The sequence below is a fragment of the Catharus ustulatus genome, chromosome 17, assembly GCF_009819885.2.
Source record: "Catharus ustulatus isolate bCatUst1 chromosome 17, bCatUst1.pri.v2, whole genome shotgun sequence".
Lineage (NCBI taxonomy): Eukaryota > Metazoa > Chordata > Aves > Passeriformes > Turdidae > Catharus > Catharus ustulatus.
The window spans coordinates 14,690,562-14,714,600 of record NC_046237.1 but is presented as its reverse complement, the minus strand read 5'-3'; the positions used below and the strand labels follow the sequence as shown (position 1 = coordinate 14,714,600).

Here is a 24,039-nt window from a genome sequence, read left to right as displayed (position 1 = left end):
GGAGCTCTGCACAGGTCCTCAGGGCCACCCCTGGAGCAGCCCTTGGGTTGCAGTACCCCACAGAGGCCCATGTGGCATCAGAGCCCAGCGGGGCTCCTGCACCCCAGTCCTAACAGAGAGATCAGGAGACAAGCAGGACAGGAGAAAATGTGGCTCCCCGTCCTGGTGATTCCCAGTAGCCCTGGTGTTAGGAGCTGCTTGAGGTCCCCTCAGCCATGTGGAGAGCACTCCTCTGATGGAGCTGTGGAGATTTCCTCTCCAAGCGTCTTCTGCTCTGGGAGAATGCCGAGATCCCAATCTCAAGATGCCCCTTGTTCATGGAAGCTGCTCACCCAGCATGGCTGAGGACACTCAACCTGCTGGGACTATGCCTGAAGCTGCTCTGCTCCAGAGGTGTTCAGGGACCTTGTGACCAGCCAGAAAGTTTGCACACTGGGCTGAAGGATATCCTGAGGAGCTGAGAGGTTTGGCACCAGGTGTTGAGGGAGGAAGACCCACAGTGGTTTGAGCCAGATAGACAAAACCAGGGGAGCAGAGCAGGAGCTTTGCTAGGCCAGAGGCTGGTCCTGCAGGATGGGCTCTGCGTGACCTGGGCAGCGATGCTGTGCAGTGTCCTCAGCAGCTGCTTCACATCCTGGGACAAGGCACCAGGGGGCTGTCAGTGCTGGGATGCTGCAGCTGGGGCAGCTGTGGGTGGTACAGAGGGGCACGAAGAAGCAGGAGCCTCTGAGGATGAACTGCTGAGGCTCAGCACACAGAGGGAAGTGGGGTCCAGGCAGTGTGGAGACACCACAGTCTCTGCATTGAGACCAGGTGCTGCTTTCTGCTGAGAGAAGGTGACAAAATCAGCCAGGGGGAGCCCTGGAAATGCCTGCTCTGGATCCATCTCTGTTGTGAGCCTTCACATCTGCCTCAAGGGGAGCAGAGTGGCATCCCGGAGTCTCTGGTGAAAAATACCCACATAGAGAGACTGGGGGTCCTTCTGCGCTGGGCATCATCCATCTAGACCATGTCCATCGGGATGTGGCCTGCCCTGAGGGCTGGGCTCAGGCAGAGCCGGGACAATGCTGGGACAGGTCTGGGATGCGGCTGCGAGGGACTCCGGGTAGGGCTTGTCCCCACAGGAGCTGTGCAGGGACAGAATTCTGCGGGAGCCTGTCCGGGACGAGGCTGGAGCCGGAGCCGGAACCGGGGATACAGCCGGGGCTGGAGCCGGGGTTGAAACCCGGGACAGAGTCGAGAATGGAGCCGGGAATAAAACCAGGGCTGAAGCCGTAGCCGGGAATAGCAGCAGAGCTGAAGCCGGAGCGCGGCCGAAGCCGGGAGCGGAGCGCGGTCGCCACCTGGTGACTGGCACTCGCCGCCCGCCCGCAGCCTGAGCCCGGCAGCCAGGGCACCCGGGGCTGTGACTGGAACGGTGGGCTCGGGGACACCCAGAGCCAGGGCAAGGCACAGAGCCGTCCCTCTGCGAGGGTTTCTGCCCCTCCGAGGGCTGTTGGCCGCTCTGTGACTCGGTTTCCCCGCGGGCAGGCGTGGTGAAGGTCGGTGGGGTGGCACAGGGACACTTGCCCACCCCAGGAGAGGTGGCTCATGGTGTCAGCTCACTGACAAAACCCTCAGCATGAGGGAAACCCGGCAGCCGGCAGAGAGCCCAGGGCTAGGGGTGTCACATGGCCCGTGGTCCCCATGTGGCTTGGCTGTGCCCTCCATCTCCCCCGGCAGAAGGGACAATTCCCCATTCCCATCCCACCCCGGGATGAACACTTCAGAGTGCCTGTGGGATGCCATATGCTGCACAGCACAGGGCCTGCCATGCTCTCAAGTCCACTGTGCCTGGGCAGGTGGCAATCAGACCTCTGTACTCACGGCCCTGGCAAATGTGGGGGAAGCGCCTCTGTTGGGATTACAGGCCATTGCAGATGGAGAGGCCCCACAGCCGTCCTGGGCTACTGTGGCTGTCAATGTCCTCCACTGTGTGCACCTGGCCTGTGACCAGGACTCCTTCACACAGGGTCTCATGGTGGAACAGAGCCCCATGGCAGCCCTATCCTTCCCCAGCCTTCCCAGCCCTCAAGTATCAGCTTGAGGGGGGGTATCAGCTGAGGTCTGGGCTCGGTGAGGTTCAGTGAGAGCCCTGCTCTCCTCCTGTGCACAGCCTGCTGCTGTGCCCCAGGACGTAGTGGCAGTTTCCCCCTGCAAAGCTGTACTGGAAATACTGATCCCTTGCTCATGCAACACTGTCATTCCAGATAGATTTGCATTGGACTTCTTCCAGATAATCTTTTGGGTTCCTCTATACAAATGTAAATCTATGTATCTTGCAGTTGTTTCCAATTGCAAAGTCCACAAAATACAAAATTAAAAGTCATTTCTCACTCCCCTCTTTTCCAGCAATCCAGGTAGTGCTTGTCTGGAGGCTGGAACAGATCCCACATGCTCCCTGGGGCTCAGCTGGACTGACCTAGCATTTGCAGTGCATTCCTGGGGGCAGCAGGACCCAAAATCTTGCCCTTCTCCTTACACTGCACTCCACAATCCTTCCCCTGTGTGCCAGGCACCAGCAGGGTGAGGAAGCGCTGCCTTCTCCAGGAGCCAAGCAGTGCACACGGTGCCCAGCATCCTCTCGGTGCTGCCACATGTGCCTGTACCTGGCAGAGGGGCCCTGGGCAGGGGTGGTCTGGCTCTGCCCCAGCCCTGCCCCAGCCCTGCCCCTGCTATGGTGACACCCTCACACCCTCTCTCTGCTGGCAGGAGCCTGGACCGCCTGGACTCTGTCGAGATCCTCCTACCTCCGAAGTTCCCGACCTGGGAGGAAGAATACAACCAGATCTCTGACAGCGTCAACGACTCCAGCTGCATCAACCAGGTGAGGGGCTGAAGTGCTGACCCACTGTGCTGGCACAGCCAGCGAGGGAAGAGGCCAGCTCAGGGAAGAGGGAGTATCTTCTTCCCTTTTCAAAACAAGACAGGCTGTGCTCCAGGAACTGCACAGGCTGTTCCCTGGCAGCTTTACCGAAGGGTCATGGCCAGCTCTTTAATCAGGATTCCTATAAGACCTCCTTTCTGCAGCTTTGCCTCCTCTCACACTGCTGGAGCAGCCAAAATCCCTCTGCTGCAGGTATGGTAACCCAAAGGGTGCCTCCAGTGCTAGGGGAAGCTCAGGGCTGCTCTGGGTGCAGGGTCTCACTGTGTCACCCATCAGAACCATCTGCAAAGCTGTTCAAGCTTTCTGCAAGCCCATCATGCCGACTGGGTGGATTCAGAGCCAAAGCCAACCTCACCTGCTGGTGTCCAGCCTGGGACCCCACAGGGTCACCAGGGACAGTCACCCCTCATGCTCAGGACCTCACTCCTCATGCAGCAGACTGGACCCAGGAACAAGGTGTCTGTAGTTGGGGAGACTGTCCTGCCAGCCCACTGGGGATGTCTCTTTCGGATATTCCTGGACCCCATGGCAAGGGATGCTTGTGAGACGTTGGCAGAGGGTGGCAAACCCCTTGCCACAAGCTGGGCTCATTTGGGAAGCAATTGATGCAGAATGGGTCTAACTTCCCACACTGTGGTTGTGGGATTGCTCTGGAGCTGCCTCCCGGGCTGGGAGATAACCAGTGCCAGGACGGGCCTTTGCAGAGATCCCGTGTGCTCATCTCAGCCCTTTCACTGCAGTGCAGCAATGGCTCCACAGCTTTGCCCAGTGAGCCCTGTCACCCTGGGCCTCTGTCCCATCTGTTTCTGTGTGTCTGTGTGGGGACATGGACCCACACAGCTGCTCTGTGTGTGCTGGGGGGACCATAGCAGCAGGGTGGGCATCAGGAGCCCTGGGTGAGGGGAGGAAAAGGGCATGTTCTGGCTGTGTTCCCATCCAGGTGTGGAGAGCTCTGAGCCCCTTGGCTGGAGTCTCCTGCTGTACCAGCTCAGTCAGAGCCCTTGGAGGGGAGCTCAGGGGTGCAGGGGCACTGCTGGGCATTCCTGTTCCCTGTGGTCAGTGTGTCTCTTGTGCAGCAGTAGCAGCAGCAATGTGCTGGGTGTCTCAGTGCACAGTGGGGTCAGGACCGCTGTGTCCTTGTCCTTTGCGTGTTGAAGTCTGTGCTGAAGTCTTTGCAGGAGACGATGGGGCTGTGCTCTATCATGTCTAGAGCTGCTTCCAGGAGCAGAGTGCAGCACCCCCATGGAGACATCAGGAGGGTCTTGGGGCTGAAGGGTCTGAGCAGCCCATGATGCAGCAGGAACTGCACAGGCAGCCAGCCCAGAGCCAGACTGGCATTGCTGGGAGCATAATGACTGCCACAGCACCCACTCACACAAGAGGATGCTGCCACAATGTGCACTCTGCCACTGTCCGCTGAAAACCAGAGAGGTCAGCTGCAGCTGGCCAGGATTGAGAGGCCTCTCACAAACTGCACATCTGCTGATCCAGGATGAAGCTGGTTCATCTGCCAGTGCATGCTGGTCTCATCCATCCCAGTGCCAGTTCCTGCCCTGCCCTCACTTCTGTGTGACCTCCAACATCTTCCTTTTGTGTCCAGCCAGACCCCAGTGTCTTCCCACATGGAAACATCCCTAACTCTGACAGACAAGTCGCCTCTGCTTGGTTTTGTCCCCGCCCAGCTGCACCGTGCAGCCCTCTGGGAGTCCGGGGATTACCAGGTGTGTGTGTCAGCACTCCTGTCACACCAAGGGGGACAGAGCTGGTGATCCAAACACTGCCAAGCCCCACCGTGAGCTGTGCCCTGGGCAAGAGGGCCAAGCCCATTCCCAGAGCCAAGCCCTCAGGTACACTTTGAACCTGGATTCTTCTCAAGAGGAGTCATCCTGGGCAGCTGGTGCCAGGCACAGCCCCAAGGGTGGAGAGGAGGAGGAAGAGGCAGCGCAGTGTCTGGCAGGGGTCTGTCTGTATGCTGAGTGTGTCCATGGCTTTGCTCTGCTGGGGAGGCAGAACAGCTTCTGTGTGGCTTCTTCTGGTGTGAGGAGACAGCAGCGAGCTGGCCAGCCCAGCCCTGCAGGGACCGCTCCTGAGAGACAGCTCCCCCGTTCTGCAGGCTGTGAGGTGCTGGCCAGTGCTGAGGGCTATCCAGAGGTGCTCAGAGGGAGCCATAGCCACCTTATCCAGCTGCTCCTGTGTGCAGAGGGGGGTCCCAGCATGGTGTGTTCCCAGTGTCCCCTGTGGGTGCACAGAGCAGGCTGAATGTTCAGCAGCTTCTCCTGTGGTTGAGGTGTCCTGTGGAGCTTTGCCATGTCCGTGCCATTGTCTGAGGGGCCTGTGTGGCCTCGCTTGGCATCCTACGAGCTCTGCAGTTTGTACTGAAGTGTCAGCAGTAGTGGCCCCAGGGAACGGGGCCTCTGCTCCCCTTCTCCTCGGTCCTTGTGCAGTGACTGTCTGTGTGAGGGGCTCCCCTGTTCTTGGCCTTTAACCTTCTCCAACTCTTTCTTCCAGATCTTTGGACCCCCCTCACTTATCCCTCAGATATTTACCCATGGAGAGCAGGTATTGTCCCGCTAGTGTTTCTCTCATGCTTCCTCACAGAGCTTTCTGGGGCCAGCCTGGACACCCACGGCAGGGAGTGAGGCCAGGCCAGTGGCAGGAGGGGAAGGAAAAGAGGAGAAGACAGCATCCCTGACCCAGGCACTGCAAGGCAGCTGGAGAGCTTGAGTCCTGGGCCCAGCAGGGGCTTAGGGACCATCAGTTTTAGGTTTCTTGAGCCAAACCTTGTGGAGCTCAGATGCCAATGCTGAGCAGAAGCAATGTCGTTGTGTGCCAGGAGAAAGAAAGGGTCAGGAGAGATGGATGTGGGCAACAGGGCCAGTCTGAGCATCTCTCACCTATATTTCAGAGTCTGCTCTGGGCTGGGTCTGGTTAGACCTGGCTGAGCCTCTCCTAAGACCAAGCTTGTCCAGTAGCTACCACAGGAGAGCAAGGCAGGGCTGTGGGCAGGAGGGAGGAAGGTTGGGGCAGTGGGAGAGCTGCCCCTGCCCTGCTCACCCCTGGTCACAGCCGAGCCCTCTCCTGGCCCTCACCAGGGATGGGGCTGGGATGGACTCTAAGACCCACCCTAGGCAAGTGCTGGGGCTGTCTGCCAGCCCACACCTCTCCCCTGCTGTCTCCCCATGCTGCCCCCGAGCAGCAAGCCTGCCCTGGCGGGGTCTCACATTGAGGCTGGGGTGTTGCAGCTGTGCTGGAACAGGGGCCCTGGCAAAGACTGCACTGGCATTTTAGCCACATGTGCTCTTACCAGAAGGGCTGGGGGTGTTTCACAGGCACTGCGCTGGTAAGTGTCCCCTACTCCACAAGCAGGGACCCTCTCACCTCCAAGGAGGTGCTCCTCTTCCCTGTCTCAGCAGAGAGCCCCAGACACCCTGTGCCCCAGCAGTACTGACCACTGACCCCCTGCCTTGAGCAGGACCACGCAGGAGTGGCCAGAGGGCGTGGAGCAGGAGGGAAGGGAAGGGAAGGGAAGGGAAGGGAAGGGAAGGGAAGGGAAGGGAAGGGAAGGGAAGGGAAGGGAAGGGAAGGGAAGGGAAGGGAAGGGAAGGGAAGGGAAGGGAAGGGAAGGGAAGGGAAGGGAAGGGAAGGGAAGGGAAGGGAAGGGAAGGGAAGGGAAGGGAAGGGAAGGGAAGGGAAGGGAAGGGAAGGGAAGGGAAGGGAAGGGAAGGGAAGGGAAGGGAAGGGAAGGGAAGGGAAGGGAAGGGAAGGGAAGGGAAGAAGGGTGGCCGCAGGCAGGGACTGACTGAGGCTGCCCCTGTTCCCGTGCAGGCACCCGAGCCGGAGCTGGGAGAGCAGTACGAGCCCGTCTGCGACTCCACCTACAGCGAGGCCGAGTCGGCGGCCGCGGAGGTGCTGGACCTTCCTCTGCCCAGCTACTTCCGATCCCGGAGCCACAGCTACCTCCGCGCCATCCAGGCAGGCTGCTCCCAGGAGGACGACACGGGCTCCGTCCGCTCCATCTCCCCGCCGCCCACGGGCAGCCTCAGCGGCAGCAGGACCCTGCCCACCAACAGCAGTGAGTGCAGCGGCGTGCAGGGGACAGGGGACACTGCTGTCACTGCCTGGGGGCTGTCGAACACGCGAGGCGCTGGGCTCGGGTACCTGCATCCCCAGTCGTGGTTGTCCGTGACTTTTGGGGGGCGTGTGGGGCTTGCTCTGTGCCCGAGAGGATGGGCAGCAGCTGGATGTGGGTGCTGGAATCGCAGATGGGCTCTGGGTGCTGTGTCAAAGGAGATGTGACCAGCAGGTCCAGGGAGGAAATTCCCCCTTCCCGCTTGCTCTACTCTGCTTTCCTGAGATCCCTACTGCAGACATGCTCCAAAGACGGGAGCCCCTCTGCTCTGGAGACAGGCTGAGAGATTAGGGAATGTTCAATGGAGAGGAGAAGGCTCCAGGAAGATCTTAGAGGTTAATGAGGCCCTGGCACAGGCTGCCCAGAGCAGCTGTGGCTGCCCCATCCCTGGAAGGGTCCAAGGCCAGGCTGGACAGGGCTTGGATCAACCTGGTCTAGTGGAAAGTGTTCCTGCCCAAAACAGGGGTGGGACTGGATGAGCTTTGTGGTCCTTTCAACCCAAACCATTCTGTGACTCTGTGATGACCCAACATCCCTGGCTGTGGGGCACAAACAGGTCTTGCACTGAGCTCCAAGGCACTAACAAGCCTTCCCAAGTCCCAGAGCCCAGCATCCCTGTACCGAGCCATGGCAGCATTTCCATGATACTCCAAGTCCCTTGATCTGCATCACTTTCCATCATTTTCTCCAAGGCAGTCTGTGCCTTCCCCGACTCTGGCCACCTCAGTGCTCTGGATGGGACTCAGGTGTAGCACAAGCTGAGTTCCCATCCTGAGGATAATTTTGGGAACTGGTTAGCAAAGGTGATACCTTGGTGTTCCTGAACATGGTGGTGCATGAACATGGTGCAAAGCAGACGCCAGAGCAAGCAGGAGGAATCCAGAACCTCCCCAGGGTTGTCTCTGGAGGCAGCACATCCCATCCCCATGGGAGTGCTGGGATCAGGACCAGCAGGACAGTGCCTCCCAGCACCAGCTCTGGTGCCAGGGGGGATTCAGAGTAGCCTCAGCTCATCTGCTGTGGGCAAAGCTGCCAGAGCACTAGGGTGGGCTGTCAGTGGGAGACAGGCACATCCCAACTCTGGGAAGAGTGGGAAGAGTGGGGAGGAGGCACTGGCAGCCTTCCTGCCTGGCTCCAGGCCTTCCTCCCCAGAGATATGGGCATGGCTGAACATAACATCTCTCTTCAGTGGTCTGAGCTGCAGAGGCATCCCAGTCGAGGTCCACAGGATGAGGCAGGAACTGGAAGAGATCCGCTGGGACAGATGAGCTGTTTGCTCAGCCCTGTCCCTCCTTCCTGCTACCCTCTCCATTCTCCTTCTCTCCCACACTCCTTCCACCTGGCTGCCGCTCTCCCACAGCTCTCTCCTTGCTGGCTCAGCACTGCTGAGCTCGGTGCTGCCACAGTTCCAGGCTGACATCGGGCAGCAGCAGCAGGCACAGCACAGAGGGGGCTTCTAAAATGCCTGGGTGCCACCTCTCTCTGACAGGAGCCAGCACAGTTCTGCTGGCTCCCAGAGCATCCCCCAGCCTTTCACATTGGCTGTTGGGGCTTTGGGAGAGAAAGGGTTCTAGTGGAGGGTTGGGGAGCAGAGAGGAGCATCTGTGGTTGTGCGTGCACAGGATGTGGGAGGCAGGAGACACATCTGGACTGCACTCACACCTCTAATCAGCCATCTGGACTCCTTTCCCCTGCAAATCATGGAATTACTTTGGTCGGAAAAGCCTTCTAGGATCATTGAGTCCAACCGTCAACACAGCACTGCTGAGGCCACCACTAACCCATGTCCCCAAGTGCCACAGGCACAAGTTTTTTGAACACTTCCCAGGGATGGTGACTCCACCACTGCCCTGGGCAACCTGTGCAAGTACCTGAGCACCCTTTCCATGAAGAGTTTTCCCTAATATCCAATCTAAACCCCTCCTGATGCAACTTGAGGCAATTTCCGCTCATCCTGCTACTTGTTGGGAGAAGAGCCCAGTCCCCACCTAGCTGCATCCTCCTGTCAGGGAGTTGTAAAGAGGTCCCTGAGCCTCCTTTTCTCCAGTTTGAGCACCTCAACTCTCTCAGTTGCTCCTGGTGCTCCATCCCCAGCTCCGTTTCCTTCCCTTGCCATGCTCCAGCCCCTCAAGGTCTTTCTTGTCACGAGGGGCCAAGAAACGGACACAACACTTGAGGTGCCTCAGCAGTGCCCAGCACAGGGGACACTCACTGCCCTGATTCTGCCACACCATAGCTGGTTCAGGCCAGGTGCCCTTGGCCTCTTGCCCACCTGGGCACACCTGGCTCATGTTCAGCTGCTGTCAGCCAGCACCCCTGGGGCCTTTGCTGCACATCCCTAAGACTCTTAAGTAGCTGGTGGTGTAGGAGAGGGGCCTCCCGAGCAGCAGGTGGCATCAGCCTGGACACAGATGGAAAAGTGACAGGGTGCACTGTCACCTGCAGGTGTAATGGTCACTCATGGCCTCTGCTCTATGCAGGGCTCTGGGATGACACCATTAAAAGTCCTCACCCAGACACTTCCCAGGGATTCCTCCAGCATCTGTGCACCAGCCCAGAGGAGTGGGGACCACCATGCTATTGTCTGTATAGGGACACATCCTAAGCAGGCACCAGCAACAGCAGTTCTGGGGCCAACATAGGCTTCTTGCTCCTTGAGGGCCATGTGGGGGTTGGATGCTAAAGCATAGGGATTCAGGCACTGTCAGAGGGCGGGGGGGGGGCAGCGAGCTCCATGCGGGGTATGTGGGGAGCACGGGGGAGAGCCCTGACATCTGTCACACCCCTGCCACGCCAGTTCCTCCCACTAATGCCTGTGTCACCGGCACATTACAAGGCAATTAGCTCCCATTTGATAGCCAGCGAGACAGATGATGAACTGCCCTTGATCAGCCTTAAACAAAGCTTTGTGCCTTGCACAGCAGAGACTCAAAAGCCCCAGTGGAACCTATTCCTCTAATTGCCAGGCGTGCAGTGACAGCCGCGCTGACTCCTGAGCACCACAAAGGGCTCCCCAGCCTCGGCTTCTGCTTATTAGAGGCAGCTCTGGGAATTGCTTGTTTAATAGACTGCTTGCAACACAGAACGGAATATTTGATGTCCAGGGGAGAACAGGAAAACAGAGGTGAGCAAGCAAATACAGCAGGGAAAGCTCACACCAAGCCAGTTTCAACTCGAGCTCTTCCCAGTTCTTGTACCATCTGGTAACACCACCCTTGCTCAGAGTATCCTGCCCTAGGATTCAGCAGCCTGTTCAGACAAAGCTCAGGTGTCCAGCTCCTTATCCTGTGTCCATCTCTTGCAGGGAGGCCAGGGCTGCACCTTGTGCCCATCAATATACCAGAACTCTGCCAAGGCTGGGCAGGAGTGCACTGCCTGGGAGAGATACTCCCAAAGGCTGGGACAGAACAGCTGCCCTCTGTGTCCCACCTGCTTCCTGTCTTCTTTGTATACCTTTTTTTTTCCCTGTTTTTAACTAAATTAGAGAGTTGGCTTCTGGGCCCATGGCTGTTCTGGGGACCCTGCCCTGCCCTGGGAGAAGGCAGGTGACAGCATGGTCCCCTGGCACTAATGCTCTTGCAGGGGCAGCAGGGTTGTGCTTAGGAGGAAGAACAAAGTACCTGCACCCCTCATTGTGCTGGCACACTCCCAAAGGGCTGGCTCACTGTGGGACGAGTTTCCACAGCTTCTGAGAAAGTCGTGTGGCTTCAGGGAAAGTCGTGTATCTTCCTCCTCCTTCTCCTCCTCTGTGTACTGTGATCCTGGTGTCTGTGTAGGCAGGCAATTTCTGTTGCGGTTCTCTTGGCTGTCATGGCCTTCTCTCCCCTGTGGGGAAGCAGCAGCAGTGGAAAGGCATAGGGAGCTCACACCAGGCCAGGAACCATCGCTCAGCCAGGGGTGAAGCAGCACTGCAGCCCCTCCTAATTCCTTCGGCCTGAGCTGACCCCACACGGCCTTCGGGAGGGACTGTTATCATTCCCTTCAGATTTTCTCCTTCTTTTTGACCTAGATTTCATGTTCCAGAAATAGCTTTCTCTGACATACAGGCAGGAAAGGGATTAGAGGGAGAGCGTGTGTGTGTATGTGTGTGCCAGGGAAAGATTTCTGTTGCATGCTCCATCAGTGTTTGCAGAGGAAAAAAGGGCACATACACACATTCTGTGATGTATTCATGTGTCTGTGGGACAAAAAGAAATTCATGACAGCTGCTTCTGTCTGCATTTGCCTGTTCGTTTTTCACCTCTGATCTTTCCATTGTTATTATGGAAACTCCACCACCGCCCTGTGCCCAGCCAGCGCTCCCTTTTCCCCAGGAAGCCGTGCCATGGCCACAGCCCTGCTCTGGGCTCCACCCCCAAACCCAAACCATCTTTGTCTTTATGTGCCTGTGTTCTTTGCTACCAGATTTCAGCACTCCCATGGGCAGCACCCAGGCTGTGAGCTCGCTGCCTGCTGCAGGCACATGTCTGGCACACAAAACCAGCTGCAGTGGGTTTGAGCCCACAGAAATGCCCCGGTCCCTAGGAAGGGGAAAGCTGCAGCCACACTGTGTGATGCTGTGCTGGCACAAGCAGACACCGGGGAGGTGAGTGTGGCTCCAAGGTCCTGGCTGAGCCTGCCTTCTCCCAGCAGGGACCATCTACAAAGGAGTAGAAACAAAGACAGCTGCCAGCATTTCCCTTTGCTGATATGGACAAGTCTTTCTTGTTGCTTGCTTTTATCAGCTTTGATAGCAGGAAAGGGAATTGGTGCTGTCCTCATGGGAGAGAAGCCAAAGCACCAAGGAGTGCCTCAGCTCGCTCAGAGCCTCTGGGAGGGCAGCGCCAGGAGTCCATGCTTGCTGGAAGGCAATGTGCCAGCTACACAGACACCTGAGGTCTCTTGTCAGGCCAAGGAGCCTGGTGGCATCCCCACATGCTGGCCATTCTTGTGACCCAGGTGAACACAGAGCTGCCCTGACACCAGATAGTCACAGGTATGTCCACTTGTGTCCCCAGTGTCGGTGATGCTCAGCCCCTCTGCGGCTCCAGGTGGCCACAGGGCTCGTGCCATCACTGGGGCAGCCCCGCAGCAGCCAACGACAGCCTTAGCTGAGACAGACGCACAAGTGCCAGGAGAGCAGGGCTGGGTGGGGTTGAGTGAGGCTCTGCAAACAGCCTGGAGCATTTTTAGGATGTCAGACAGTGCAGGCAAATGAGGGTTTCTTGGTGTATGTCTCAGTTTGGGTTGCTTTTCTTCCCCTTCACGCTTTCCTATTATCTTTTCCATCTACTGAGCCACAACCTGGATATTTCTGAGGGTTCAGGAGGAGATTGGCAGTTCAGATCTACCTGGAGGACCCTGAACTGAGAACAAGTGTCCTTTTTTCCTTGCTAGGCAGCGGAGGCCCTATGCTGAGGGTCCCAAGACTCAGGGCTGACTCTGTGACCAAATCCTCCTTCAGCCCCATTGTGCTGCTGCTTCCAAGAGCAGAAGCAGCAAATCTGCAGCGATTCAGTCGCTGAATGCCGAGGGCGGCGGCTTAGTCCTGCCTGCGGAGCCGGCAGCGCTCGAGCTCAGCGCGCTGTTTCCCACGGTGCTTTGATCGCTCCTTGCTGCAGACCAGCCCTTCTCCGAGTGCTGGGAGCGCAGCGAGCCATCAATAAATCGCAGCATCGAGTGATGGTAGCAGCAAGAGGCCGCACACGTTCTGCTGGCAGGGGCCACGCGGCAACACCGCTGCTCGCACACCCCGGGCCGATTACCAGCAGTGCCCCGCCGCGCTGGGCGGGCGGGCACTCCCTGCTCACCACACAGAGTGACTCCGGCCTCGCAGAGCTGTCCCCAGCCCCAGTCCATGGGAGCTTTGTGCTCAGCTCCGTGTGTCGGCGCAGGATCTGAGGGATAGAGCTGGATGGTCCTGCAGCACCCAGCGTGGTTGTGGGTGCTCTGTGGGTGGTTCTGCCCAGCAGGTTCTTCCCGCAGCCCGCACGCGGTGCCAGCCCTGCTCCCCTCCGCACCTCTATCCTCTATCAGCCCCAGGGGAAGCAACACACCGCTTGCACCCGCTAAGGCTCCGCTCCCTCTCCCCGTGCCCAGCGGGGCAGAACACCAGCAAATCTGGGACCAGGGGAAAACACCCACGAGGGAAACCTTCTCGTCCCATTTGTTCCTTTCCCATGTGTTTCACTCTGCACCGAAGGGTTCCTCTCGGCGATGCTGCAGGAGGTGCGTGGCGGTAGCGCTGCGCCCCTGCCCCGGCCGCCCACGGGGATCCCACGGCGCCCTGGGGTGGAGCGGGGGGAACGGGAGGACTCTTTCAGCCAAACCCACGTTTGCGCGTGGGTGGCATCGCTGCCGCGTGGGGAAGATGTCACCGCGGCTGCCGCGATAAGGAGACAAAGCTCCCGCGTGGGGTGGGAGCGGCGCCCGCTTTGTTCAGCAGCGCTCGGCTCCCCCCGCGGCAGCAGCGGTGAGGGAGCGGCTGCCGTCACCCGCGTCTCCTCCCGGCAGTGCCGGGGGTGCCGAGGGTCCGGCGGGGCGGAGGGACCCGCGCGGCCGTGGGACGCGGCGGGGCGGGGCTGGGCTCGGGGCGGTGTCGTGCCCGGCTCGGGGCGGTCCCGGGGCGGGGCGGCCGTTTAATGCGCGGCCCCGCCCGGTCGCGCGGCCGGAGCGGCGGGCGGGCGCGGTGAGTGCGGTGGCGGCTCCGGGCGTCTCCGGGCGTCTCCTCCCTTCTCCAGCGGCGGCCGCACGAGCAGCCGGAGCGGCCCCGGACCGCGAGCGGCCCCGCCGGCGGCTCGTCCTCCTCTTCCTCCCCTCCGCGGGACCCAGGCCGGGCCGAGCGCCCTCGCCCCGCGCCCCCCCGTCTCTCCGGTCCCCTCCGCCCCTCTTTGTGTCTCCCATGGCTTTGTGTCTGGAGCTCCTCAGGCAATGTGAGTGACCGCGCGAGAGGGGGGCCGAGCCGGGCCCTGCATGGCTGCGGGCGGGGTGCCGCCCCCTCCCTCCTTCCCTCCCTTCCTCGCTGCTGCCGCTGCTCCGCCGCTTGCCGGGCCCGCCGCCCCTTCCGCTTCCCACGCGCGTCCCGGGCCTCCGTGGGAGCGCCGGGGCCGCCCCGCTCGGCTCCGGGCCGGGTTGGGCTGTGGGGGCCGCTCCATCCTCCTCGTCCTCCCCCGCATGCCGCCTGCGCCGCGAGGAGCCGGGCTCGGGCGGGGTGGGCGCTGCCCCGGTGCCGCCCCGCTGTACCCGTCCCCCGGTGCCGCGCGCAGTCAGGCCGGTGCCCGGCACGGTGCTTCAGGCGCTTGAGGAGTCCCTGGGTGCCGCCGGGAGGGAAGCGGCGCTTCACTGAAAATGCCTTCCCCGCAGGGGGACACGGGCCCTTTCTTTGGGGAGGCGTTCGGATTCTTCTTCCCCTGGAGAAGAAAAGGGAATTGTCTGGGCGAGGCACGGAGCTGAAGGCTGACATTTCGCAGCGCAGCGAGCTGGCACCTCCCGGCCAGAGCTGGCTCTGAAAAGTCTCTGGTTTTAGCCTGGGAGAACAGGTTCCGGCTGAACGTACCTGGTGTGGCAGCCCAGCCTTGAGCCGCCCGCCCTGTGCAGGAGTTGAGGCAGAATCCCTCGGGATTTAACCGCAGGTGCAACCCTGCTTCGGTGTGCCTTGCAGGAGGATGGGGATGTTACGGCTCATTGTGAGCAGTCAGTAAATATAACTCTTAATTTTCACTCCATTCTTGATTGAGAGGCTCAAAAAGGAGTATTGCTTGCAGGATGATGTTGGTCAGGCTAATATTACTTACTCTGCAAAGACCTTGACCCCAGGGTGTGCAGGAAATGTCTTTAAGATGGGAATGGAATTAGGACCTCTGAATCCTAGGCTGTAGCTTGTCACTTGGGGGAGGAAAAGGGGAAAAAAAAGCCCACAGCATGTGGCATTGAATCCTAAAATAAATTCCAATCATGTGGGATGATAACAAGCCAGATTGCCAAGTCGTGTTAGTTGGCAGACTTGACTCCAGAGGGTCCAAATTACTTTGCTGGTAATTACTCTTCCAACAGGCATTTGGTGCTGTGAAGTTACATGTTCTTGAAGGCATGGAGAAAAGTGTAACTATTGATCAAAGTCAGTCTGTTTGGCTTTCAGATAAGTATTGACGTGTGTCTGTACCCAGATATTCAGAGGAGGGTTATCTGCAGAATTTGTCTGTGGTTGGCAGGTGTGGAAAACCTAAAAATTCATGTTTAAGGTGCAAATGCTGAACTGCCACATGCTGGTTTTGCATTTAACTCGCTGCTTCTGTCATGGCAGTGTAGCTTTGGGGTGCAGCTGAGGGCCCCAGGAACTGCAGTGTGGCCCTGAAAGTGCTGGAATGTGGACTGCTCTGCACTGTGCCAGTCTGGAAAGGATAAGCAGACCCTGGGCAGCAAAGATGATAATGGAAGAACTTGGTTTCTGTGAAACGTGGATTGTCCGTCTGTAGAACCTAATGGGATCTGACAAAGCACAGTGTGCTGGGAGCCCCACACAGGTCCCTGTGTGGAAACGTAGCTGGTGTCCCAGGGTGCGTTGTCAGCTTGTTTTGTTCACAGCTCTGTGTCAGTCGTTGGGTGCTTGATCTGTGTGTGCAGTTTGGATTTGTGGATACTTCTAACTGCTCAGCTCAAGGTTATTCTGCTGCTCAGCCTGATGCATGGGAGACCTGCTGCTCCGTGAGTGTGTTCCTAGCTGTGGGTGCTGCCAGAGAAAGAGAACTTTAAAAGCTTTTAATGGGTAACTAATGACAGCCAAACATTTACAAATAGCTGTGTGTCAGTTGTTGTCTCCTGTATGGATTTTCTTGTTGTTTGAGCCCAGACTGGGATAGTCTGGAGTGAACTAGTCACTCGACTGTGTGAAAGTCACTGTGATACTTTAATTTTTCTCATAACTTACTTGGCGCACACCTGGAGAGGAAAGCCTACAGAGCCATGGTGCAACAGGGCTTGGTTGTGCCTGTTCAGCTGATACTCTTGCTCTGTGCAACCTGCCTGAAATATTTTTTAATGGATTGAGGAGGCATAATTGGATTCAGAACAGTGCAAGTTACAGGGACATATGTGAGTTGGAAGGATTAAAGCTGTGCAGGCGGGTGGCCTTGTTCAAGAAAAATCCACTTTAATTTCTGCCATGAAAAGTTGTCAGTGTGTTTTCTATCAGAGCAGATTTAAAAGGGAGGGGAGTGGTGCTAAGTATGATTGCTGTTTGCTATGAAAGGCGATTAGAGTCCAGGCTGTTGGATAAAGTTCTGTGAGGGCTGGAGTTGGGAATGGTGAATTCAGGTCTCTCCAGAAGAGCTCATGGAAAAATGAGTTTCTTTCCCTTCTCTCCCAGTCTTCTACCTGGAGAGAAGTGGGGTGCAGAATGACACCAGGGTTTGACACAAGCTGCCTTTTAATGAGCATAAGTTAAATTATTTGCAGATGGGCCAGTTTAGGAGAGAAGAAAATATTTAGAAATTCTGTCCACTTCAATTTGTCTTGCAGAATTAATTAATTGCTGGCCCTTTGGTGCAGATCGGTGCATTAAGTACCAACCTTCTGTCCCTTGGAGAAGTAAGAGGAAACAACAGCCCCATGGCTGAAGTCCTGAGCTTCACTTCTGCTCTGCCAGGATCTGACTGGTGAATGCAAAAGGCACTATTGTGAAAAATTGTCATTTTCACTGAAAACAGTGAGTTAAATGCTCAGATCCATCTGCCCACATGAGTCTGGTCTCTAATTAAATGGGCAGCATTAGGTAGGGCAGTCCCAGTGCAGGGCAGCTCAGTGTGGGCTGCTAGGCTGCTGTCACAGAAGGTGACAATCATTGCTGGGGGAGTTAATGGTCCCTCAGGACTGAGGACTGCTCAATTTCTGTAAAGGACAGGGCTGTGGGTTAGGCACTGCCAGGCCTCTTCCCAAATTTCTGTACATCTAGGATGACAGCTGAGTTCTGATTCTCTCCTCCTTCCCTCCTTGGTGCTGAGCTTAGTCTTACAGTGTGAATTGCCAGTAAAGGCAGATGGGCACTGCACTTACTAGGACACAGGCAGGGTGCTTGATGCCCATACAGGTGCTGCAGCATCACCTGAGCAGACAGTGCATGCAAGAACTGGGTTATCCCCACTGCTCTGCAGGGTCTCGGGAGTGAAGTTTCTCTGGGAACACAAAGAACATGAAACCAATCTCTAAGAGGACTCACCTGAGCCAGCCTGTAGCTTGGTGCATCAGGCAGCAGTGCTCAAAAAGGAAACAGTGAATGTGCGTAAGTTCTAAACCTTAGCACTAGTATTTACATCAAGGATGTGTTGACAGTCAATCTTGTGTATCCCATTTAGTGCTCTTTGTTAAGACATCCAGGTTTCACTGCAGTGATCATCTCTGAACCTAGTTCCAAGAGATCAAAGCTTAAGCTGCTGTTTTGTCTCTCTCCAGTTTGAAGTTTGACCAAGAAACTTGAGTGGTGAATGTTTCAAAGGTAAATTCTTACCTGTGCTGCAGGTCTGTCAGAGCTGGAATTAAAGTGGAGATGAGAAGTTGCTTATGCCTTTCTACTGATGTGCTGTCTTAGTGCAAGCTGATGTTTGTTGAAAGCTGTTTAAGTGTTCATAAAAGGGAATTTTTATTACAAGTTGTTTTCATAAGATTAGTCAAACTTCTAAGTATTATTTGTCTTGTTTTGTTTCTATTCTGGGAGTGGTTGAGATCTACCTTAACAGGGCCCAGCCAGGCATTTGCTGTGTGCAGGAGGGATCTCAAAGCCTAAACTTCCTACCCAGTGTGGGCATAGTTACAGCTGCATTGAACTGGAAGCTAAAATTTGGAACTTAAAAGTGTGGATGCTGCATCCCTCTTGGGCCTTACACATAAGCCAGCTGCCTGTATCTGAAGCCAGAGGAAGTGTCTGAAAGGCTGCTGTGGAATTGTCCCCGAGGGAGAGCCTGGACCCTCCTGAAGGCCCTAGTTAGGAGCTGTGTGCGTGCCTGGCTGCCAGCCTGGTCACAGTGCTGCTCTGTGGAGCACAGTGTGTGCAGGACAGGTTGTGAGCCAGCACGCTGTGGCAGGGCTCTCAGGTCACTGGGGTGGCTGTTTTGTTGGGAACCCTCCTTTCCCTTGTTTGAACCCTGAGGCTTTTTCAGTCCCCCAGCGTGTCCCAAACATGAGGTCCCGAGTTACAACATTTCTGGGCAGGAGCTCTTCCAGGCTTTGGTGCGCTCTGTTGAGCAGCTGCCAGTGCTGCCAGTCCGAGCTGCTGCTCCAGCATCAGGCCCAGACTGGGAATTCTGGCCTCTCAGCACTGCTGCTCTGAGCACAGCAAGCTCCCTGGCAGTGCAGGACTGCTGTAATGCCCAGCCTTGTACAGCCTGGGCTGGAACTTTTCAGGGGAGAAGGTGGCTTTGGGGAGATGGGTACTGGTGCAATGGAGATGGAGAACTTCTCCCAGTGCCTGAACCAGTGTTTGGTCTGATTCCTTGGAAGTACAAGGGTGTTGCACAATCCTTGCACCTCCTGAGCTCCTGGTTCTGGACAAAGCAGCTACTTTATTTCCAAAGGATTTGGTTTCAGTGATGCTTAGGTTTGCAGCGTGCCAAGTGCCAGGCCTTGAGCAGGGAATCCTGGATGCTGGGAAGCAGAACTCTGCTCACTAGCAGCCTGTTGCCTTGGCCACGGTGCTGCTGCTGTTGTGCTTTATGCTTGGCACAAGTTCAGTGTCAGGGTTGCTGTCATCCTGCAATCTCCCTCCTGTTGCACTATCAGCGGTGTGGTGCCACACGTTAACTTTCATTGCTGCTCCATTGAGAGGCCTGCTGGAAATGAGTGCTGAGAGGACGCTGCCTGAGCAGCCCTCCATGCCCTGCTCCCTCCCAGGAGTTGTTCTCACACAAGTGAAACACTGAGCCAACCTCACTGGGGGAATCAGGGCTTTGGGAAGGCAGACAAAAGGCCTGGATGGAGCTGTGGCTACTGTCACCGTGTCCAGATGGCTGCTGCTGTGAATGCTGCTCCCTGTCAGCTGTCACAGCCGGGTGAGGGTTTGGTGAACGCGCAGGTCTGACAGTCAAATGTTCCCTCAGACCCACCAGGGCCCAGTGTGGGCCCTGGCCAGAAGGATCCCTGTGTTTTGGGTGTCCATCTGTGTGATGCTTTAATTCCTGTTTGTAGTGCATCAGGACTGATGAAATGTGCAGTGGTAAGAGATAAAAGGGAGAGTGTCTTCAGTGGCATCCTCAGGGCAGCAGGGCAGGAACCGAGGATCAACAGCAGGATGAGAAGACATTGTCCTTAAGCTGTTCAGGTTGGACGTTAGGACAAATTTCTTCACGGAAAGGGTGGTCAGACACTGGAAGGCCTGCCAGGGAGGTGGTGGAGTCCCCTTCCCTGGAGGTGTCCAAGGAAGGACTGGAGGTGGCATTCAGTGCTCTGGGCCGGTGACAAGGCGAGGATAGGTCACAGATTGGACTCGGTGGTCTCAGAGGTGTTTTCCAGCCGAAGTGATTCAGTGATTGTGTGACAGCGGGAGCCATGCGCTGCAGCTGGAAGATGCCCAGCGCTTGCTAGCGAGACGTGCTCAGAGTGGATTTCGCACGGCTGCACAAACGGCACAGGGCGTGTAGTGTGCCGCTGCGGGGGTCGAGCGGGAGCGGGCGGGGTGGGCTCGGGCGGAGCAGGGCCGGGGGTCCCGGTGCTGGGGGCGGCTCCTGCCCGGCCCCGGGCGCGCTTTGCGGCTGCCGCGCTTTGCGGCCGGGCCGTAGGGCGAGGTGAGCGGGGCCGGGCCGGGCCGGGCCGCTGCCGTGCGGGGCTGCCCGCGGTGCGCGAGGCCCGGGGAGCCGCCGGACCCGGCCGGCCTGTGCTGCGCCAGCTCCGACTCCCGCTCCGAGAGCGCTCTGTGCCCTGTCAGTGTGCAGGGACACAGCCCCCGTCCAGGGAAGGGAATGGGACCACCTGGAGGAGCAGAGGGACTCGGTTGGCACTTTCTGACTCTCCACAACTCTGACGGGAGGGAGCAACCGGGGGGGGAAGGGAGGGATCTGCTCCCAGGAAACAAGGGACAGGAGGAGAGGTAAGGGCTCAGTTTCAGCTGTACCAGGGGAGTTCAAGTTGGACATTGGGGGGAATTTCTTCACAGGAAGGGTAGTCAAGCACTGGAATGAGCTGCCCAGGGCAGTAGTGAAATCACCATCCGTAGAGGTGTTTAAGGAAAGACTGAATGTGGCCTCAGCCGTGTTTTAGTTGACGAGGTGGTATTCGATCACAGATTGGATTTAGTCTCAGAGGGCTTTTCCAGCCTAATTGATTGTGTGACAGCAGTGTGCTGTCCAGAGGGGATGGACTGCCTGTCCTTTCCCCCATGCAGAGGGGATGGACTGCCTGTCCTTTCCCCCATGCAGGCTGTGCTCAGTCCCAGACAGCAATGCCCGGCTGGCAGCATCCTGCAGTGCCCAGCACTTGTGGGTTGGATGCCCTGAGCTCCTGTAACACAGCAAAGCAGAGGCCAGGCTAACGAGGCTCTCCCAAATGGAGCAGAACCAGGTCAGCCATCACTGCTGGTGGCAGCAGTAACTTTGAAGCACTGCCTGCTTTCTCCTGGCAGTGCTATTTGTGCGCTTACCTTTGATTTATTTTTTTCAACGGCTCCAAGTATCTTGGGTGTTGGGGGAGGCAGATCTAAAAATAACTTTTTAGAGGCTGGTTATTTCCAAAGCCTTTATTTCTGCCTCTGCCTGTTTCTTTCCCTTCTGTAGCTAATGGCTTTTTCTACTGCTGCAAGGCCTGGTTCACACAGAAAATCATGTTTTCTGCTCTGTGCTAGTTGTTGCTCTGTTAGCAAACATACTCTTGGTGTGGGTGATGGTGTGTGTGTGCAGGCAGCAGGTGTATGTGATTGCAAATCCGGGTGAATGAGCTGGGAAAGCAGGAACACAGAATCCAGAATATACTAAAAAATGAACACAAACCTTCTGAAGGGTTGATCTCCACCATTTGGAAATTGGAGTGACTCAGGTGCAGCTCTGCAGAAGGCATGTGCCAAAAGGTGTTTCCCCTTTCAACCAGCTGTGTTCAGAGGTGGCAGGGGCTTGAGGAAGTCCCTCCCCTGAGGCATGCACCGCAGGATGGTTCATTTTTAATGTTGAACCCCAACAAGAACCCCAGTCACTGTTTGTGCCTTACCTCAAGTTCTACTGCTGCATGTGCAATAACCTCACCTGACAGATACAGCGTCTGGTACAAGGGTTGTGTACAAAGACTCTCACTTGAATGGTTATGTCTGAAAAATGCTTCTGTAGAGGGTTTTGAGGGCACCTGTTAAATCTAATTTATCCTAATTCATATGGTGTCATGCTTTTCAGCATCTTTTTTTTGCCTTCTTCTAAGGTGACTCAGTTTTGGGCAGCTGTGCTTCTTGTCACAGACCAGCTGCCAAGCAGATTGCTGCCCTACCTCCACATGCCATGAGTGTGCCACTACCAGGGACCTGTGTGCTCTGCCTGGCCTGCCAGCATTGAATGTCTCACTTTCCCATGGAATTGCAGGAGAGGAGCACAACAGGGCTACTCCCAGGAGCTGTGGGAAGCAGCGTTACCTGTGGAGGTTTAACCTTCAGTGTGTGCAGAGTTGCCATGTTCCAGTGGCTGTGTTGGTTGCTGCTCTTCTTGCCTCAGGTGCCCTGACTTTGTACTGTGCCTCACACCTTCAAGCTTTCTTTCTTGGAAGTTTGTGCTCAGCTTTTCCCCACCTGCTGCAGCTTTTAGGCTTGATTGAGAAAAGAAAAATATGGTGAATGTACAACACGTCACTGGTATTTAATGGGCTGAATGGATGGCCAGAGTTGGAGGTGCCTCAGGCTGAGAGCCTGACTGTGGAACACTCCAAGCAGCTGCTCTCCCTGGGAATTCCTAGAGCTGTGTGTTTATTGCCTCTGGCCACCCTGGAGCAATAGAGCAGCTACCTCATCTCTGGGACTGCAGCAATTGCCTCCTGATCAACCTCCAGCATAAGGTAGGGAGTCAGATTTGGGACTGTCATAGTGTTACTAGCTCTGGCTGAGATTGCTCCTTTCATTTGGAGATTGAAAACAAAACAGTGTAGATATTTAGAGGGTACAGATCTTGTTCATATCATCCATTCCAAACCGTGACTGTGCTTCATCCCTGAAGATGGAGCCTTAGCTGGCGTCAGTCGCTGTGGATTGGCAGCCTGAGGTTGGTTTCTTTTGTGTGTGCCCCTGCACACGTGTGTGCTAATTGTGGCAGGCTGAAAGGCACCTCAGCTTGGGGCTCTGCTTGAGCTCAAGGGCTGAGGAGCCTCCTAAGCATGTGAGCAGGCTCCAGTGGAGAGGAGAGCTCAACATGAGGGGAGATGAAAAGTGGTATCTCGGATCCAGGCTGTGCTCAGTGTTCTGTGGCACTGGGAATGCAGCTAGTGATATCATGGGTTTTCCAGTCTAGAAGGGATTGTATGTATATATATATATATATATATGATTTGGGGTTCACCAAGCAAGCTTTTTATTGTTACAACAATGTCTTTTTTATAATGGCTTCTCTTATTTCTGCTAATTACTATGGTTCCAACCACAAAAGAGCTTTCTTGTTCTAATTGGCTTCCTCCTGTTTCAATTCAGTTGTGTTGCTGTGTCACCATGGAGACAGTCATGATATCAGGAGATGTGCATCACTGAAAAGTGGCTGGCAGGCAGTTGCTCTTGTTGCCCCTCACCCCGTCCACCCCAGTAATCAATAGGTGGAGCAGAAAGCAGAACAGTTCAATAGACTTTAGGCAATATATGGAACTTTGAAATGAGCCTGAATTACAGCTGTGATGTTAAGGCTGTTACTGGAGTGGTGGTGGCAGACAAAAATCTCGTATACCCTCCTTCTCAAAACTGTCTCCATCTCCTCGTGTGTTATTGAGCTCTCTTAAATTAATGCCAGGAAGCCCCAGATGTGCAGCAGTTGCTGTGCTGCTGCACTCGAGCCCTGTTGGCAAATGCTTGTGGTTCTAAAAACCCAGGCACCCACTGGGTCACATACTGGGCACAGTGCCAGGCTTGGTGTTCCTGGGCTGGGGGATAACAAGCTTTTTCAGCTCCTGACATTAGTCAGGACATTAGTCCTGACATCAGTGTTTCACCAGGGAGTAAGTTGGAAGAGCTGTTTTGGGGCCTCCTGCCTTTCCAGCACTTCTGGGACACCTGTTTCCTCTGTGGAAAGCACCTAGTGGGGTGAGCTGGGTGATGAGACCAGAAGAGCCAACATGATCTGTGTGAGCTCAGCAGAGGCAGGGATGTAGCAGAGAATTTGCTTTATTTCATGGCTTAATTCTATTCTGCCAAAACAATGGGAGCTTCCTGTTTCCTGAAATACCATGGTTTGTCACCAGAACACTATGAGGATGTATTCTGCCCTGTATAGCCTTTGCTGTGCATTTGTCTTCAGCTTTATCTTGGTTTAATTTTTTTGTAAGGAATCTAGTTGAGAGCGTGACACAGTGTCCCGCATCCTCTGCCTTAAGCTGTAATAGCCTACTCAAATATTAACTATCTTCCTCCTGATTAATGGGAGGCAGAGTGGTGTCAGGGCCAGCCTGGCAAGCAGGGAGCTGATGCTTTCCAGTTATTTCTTGTTTTTGATAGAGGGCTTTGTCATACCCATCACAGAAGCTTGTTACCTGTAACTGTTCTGTTTGTAATGTTTGATGTTGGGGGATGGACGTGCAGATTTCCCCTGTTTGTGAGGTGTCCCTGAGTGAGATCAGGGTGCTCTCCTAGGCTGTGTTTTGGTCCCACTGCTCAGCAGGGACCTGTGCATGGCACCTGTGCAGTTTGGCTGGCACTGCTCTGAGGTGGCAGCTCTCGGGGTTGACACTTCCTTGGCAAGTACATTAGCTCTCTTGAGCTTTGCTTTAAGCAACCTTGCATTGAGGCTAAAAGGACAAAACTTGGTGTAATGTGGAAACTCCAGCAAGTTGGCTTTTTCAAGTGTGAAATTTTTTA

At 56.0% G+C, this 24,039-nt stretch overlaps 1 protein-coding gene across 7 annotated transcripts in view; it reads left to right on the top strand.

The window, feature by feature from the left end:
• DLGAP4 (DLG associated protein 4) overlaps positions 1-24,039 on the top strand; it is a 139,193-nt gene that overhangs the window by 86,083 nt on the left and 29,071 nt on the right. For 4 of the 7 annotated variants that reach the window (XM_033074872.2, XM_033074867.2, XM_033074870.2 and 1 more), the window contains 3 exons: positions 2,752-2,866; positions 5,435-5,485; positions 6,752-6,998. In XM_033074872.2, coding sequence (XP_032930763.1) covers positions 2,752-2,866; positions 5,435-5,485; positions 6,752-6,998 — 413 coding nt within the window. Of the gene's footprint in view, positions 1-2,751; positions 2,867-5,434; positions 5,486-6,751; positions 6,999-13,847; positions 13,967-24,039 lie in introns of those variants that run through there. The other 3 variants (XM_033074871.2, XM_033074869.2, XM_033074874.2) reach the window with 2 other exon arrangements.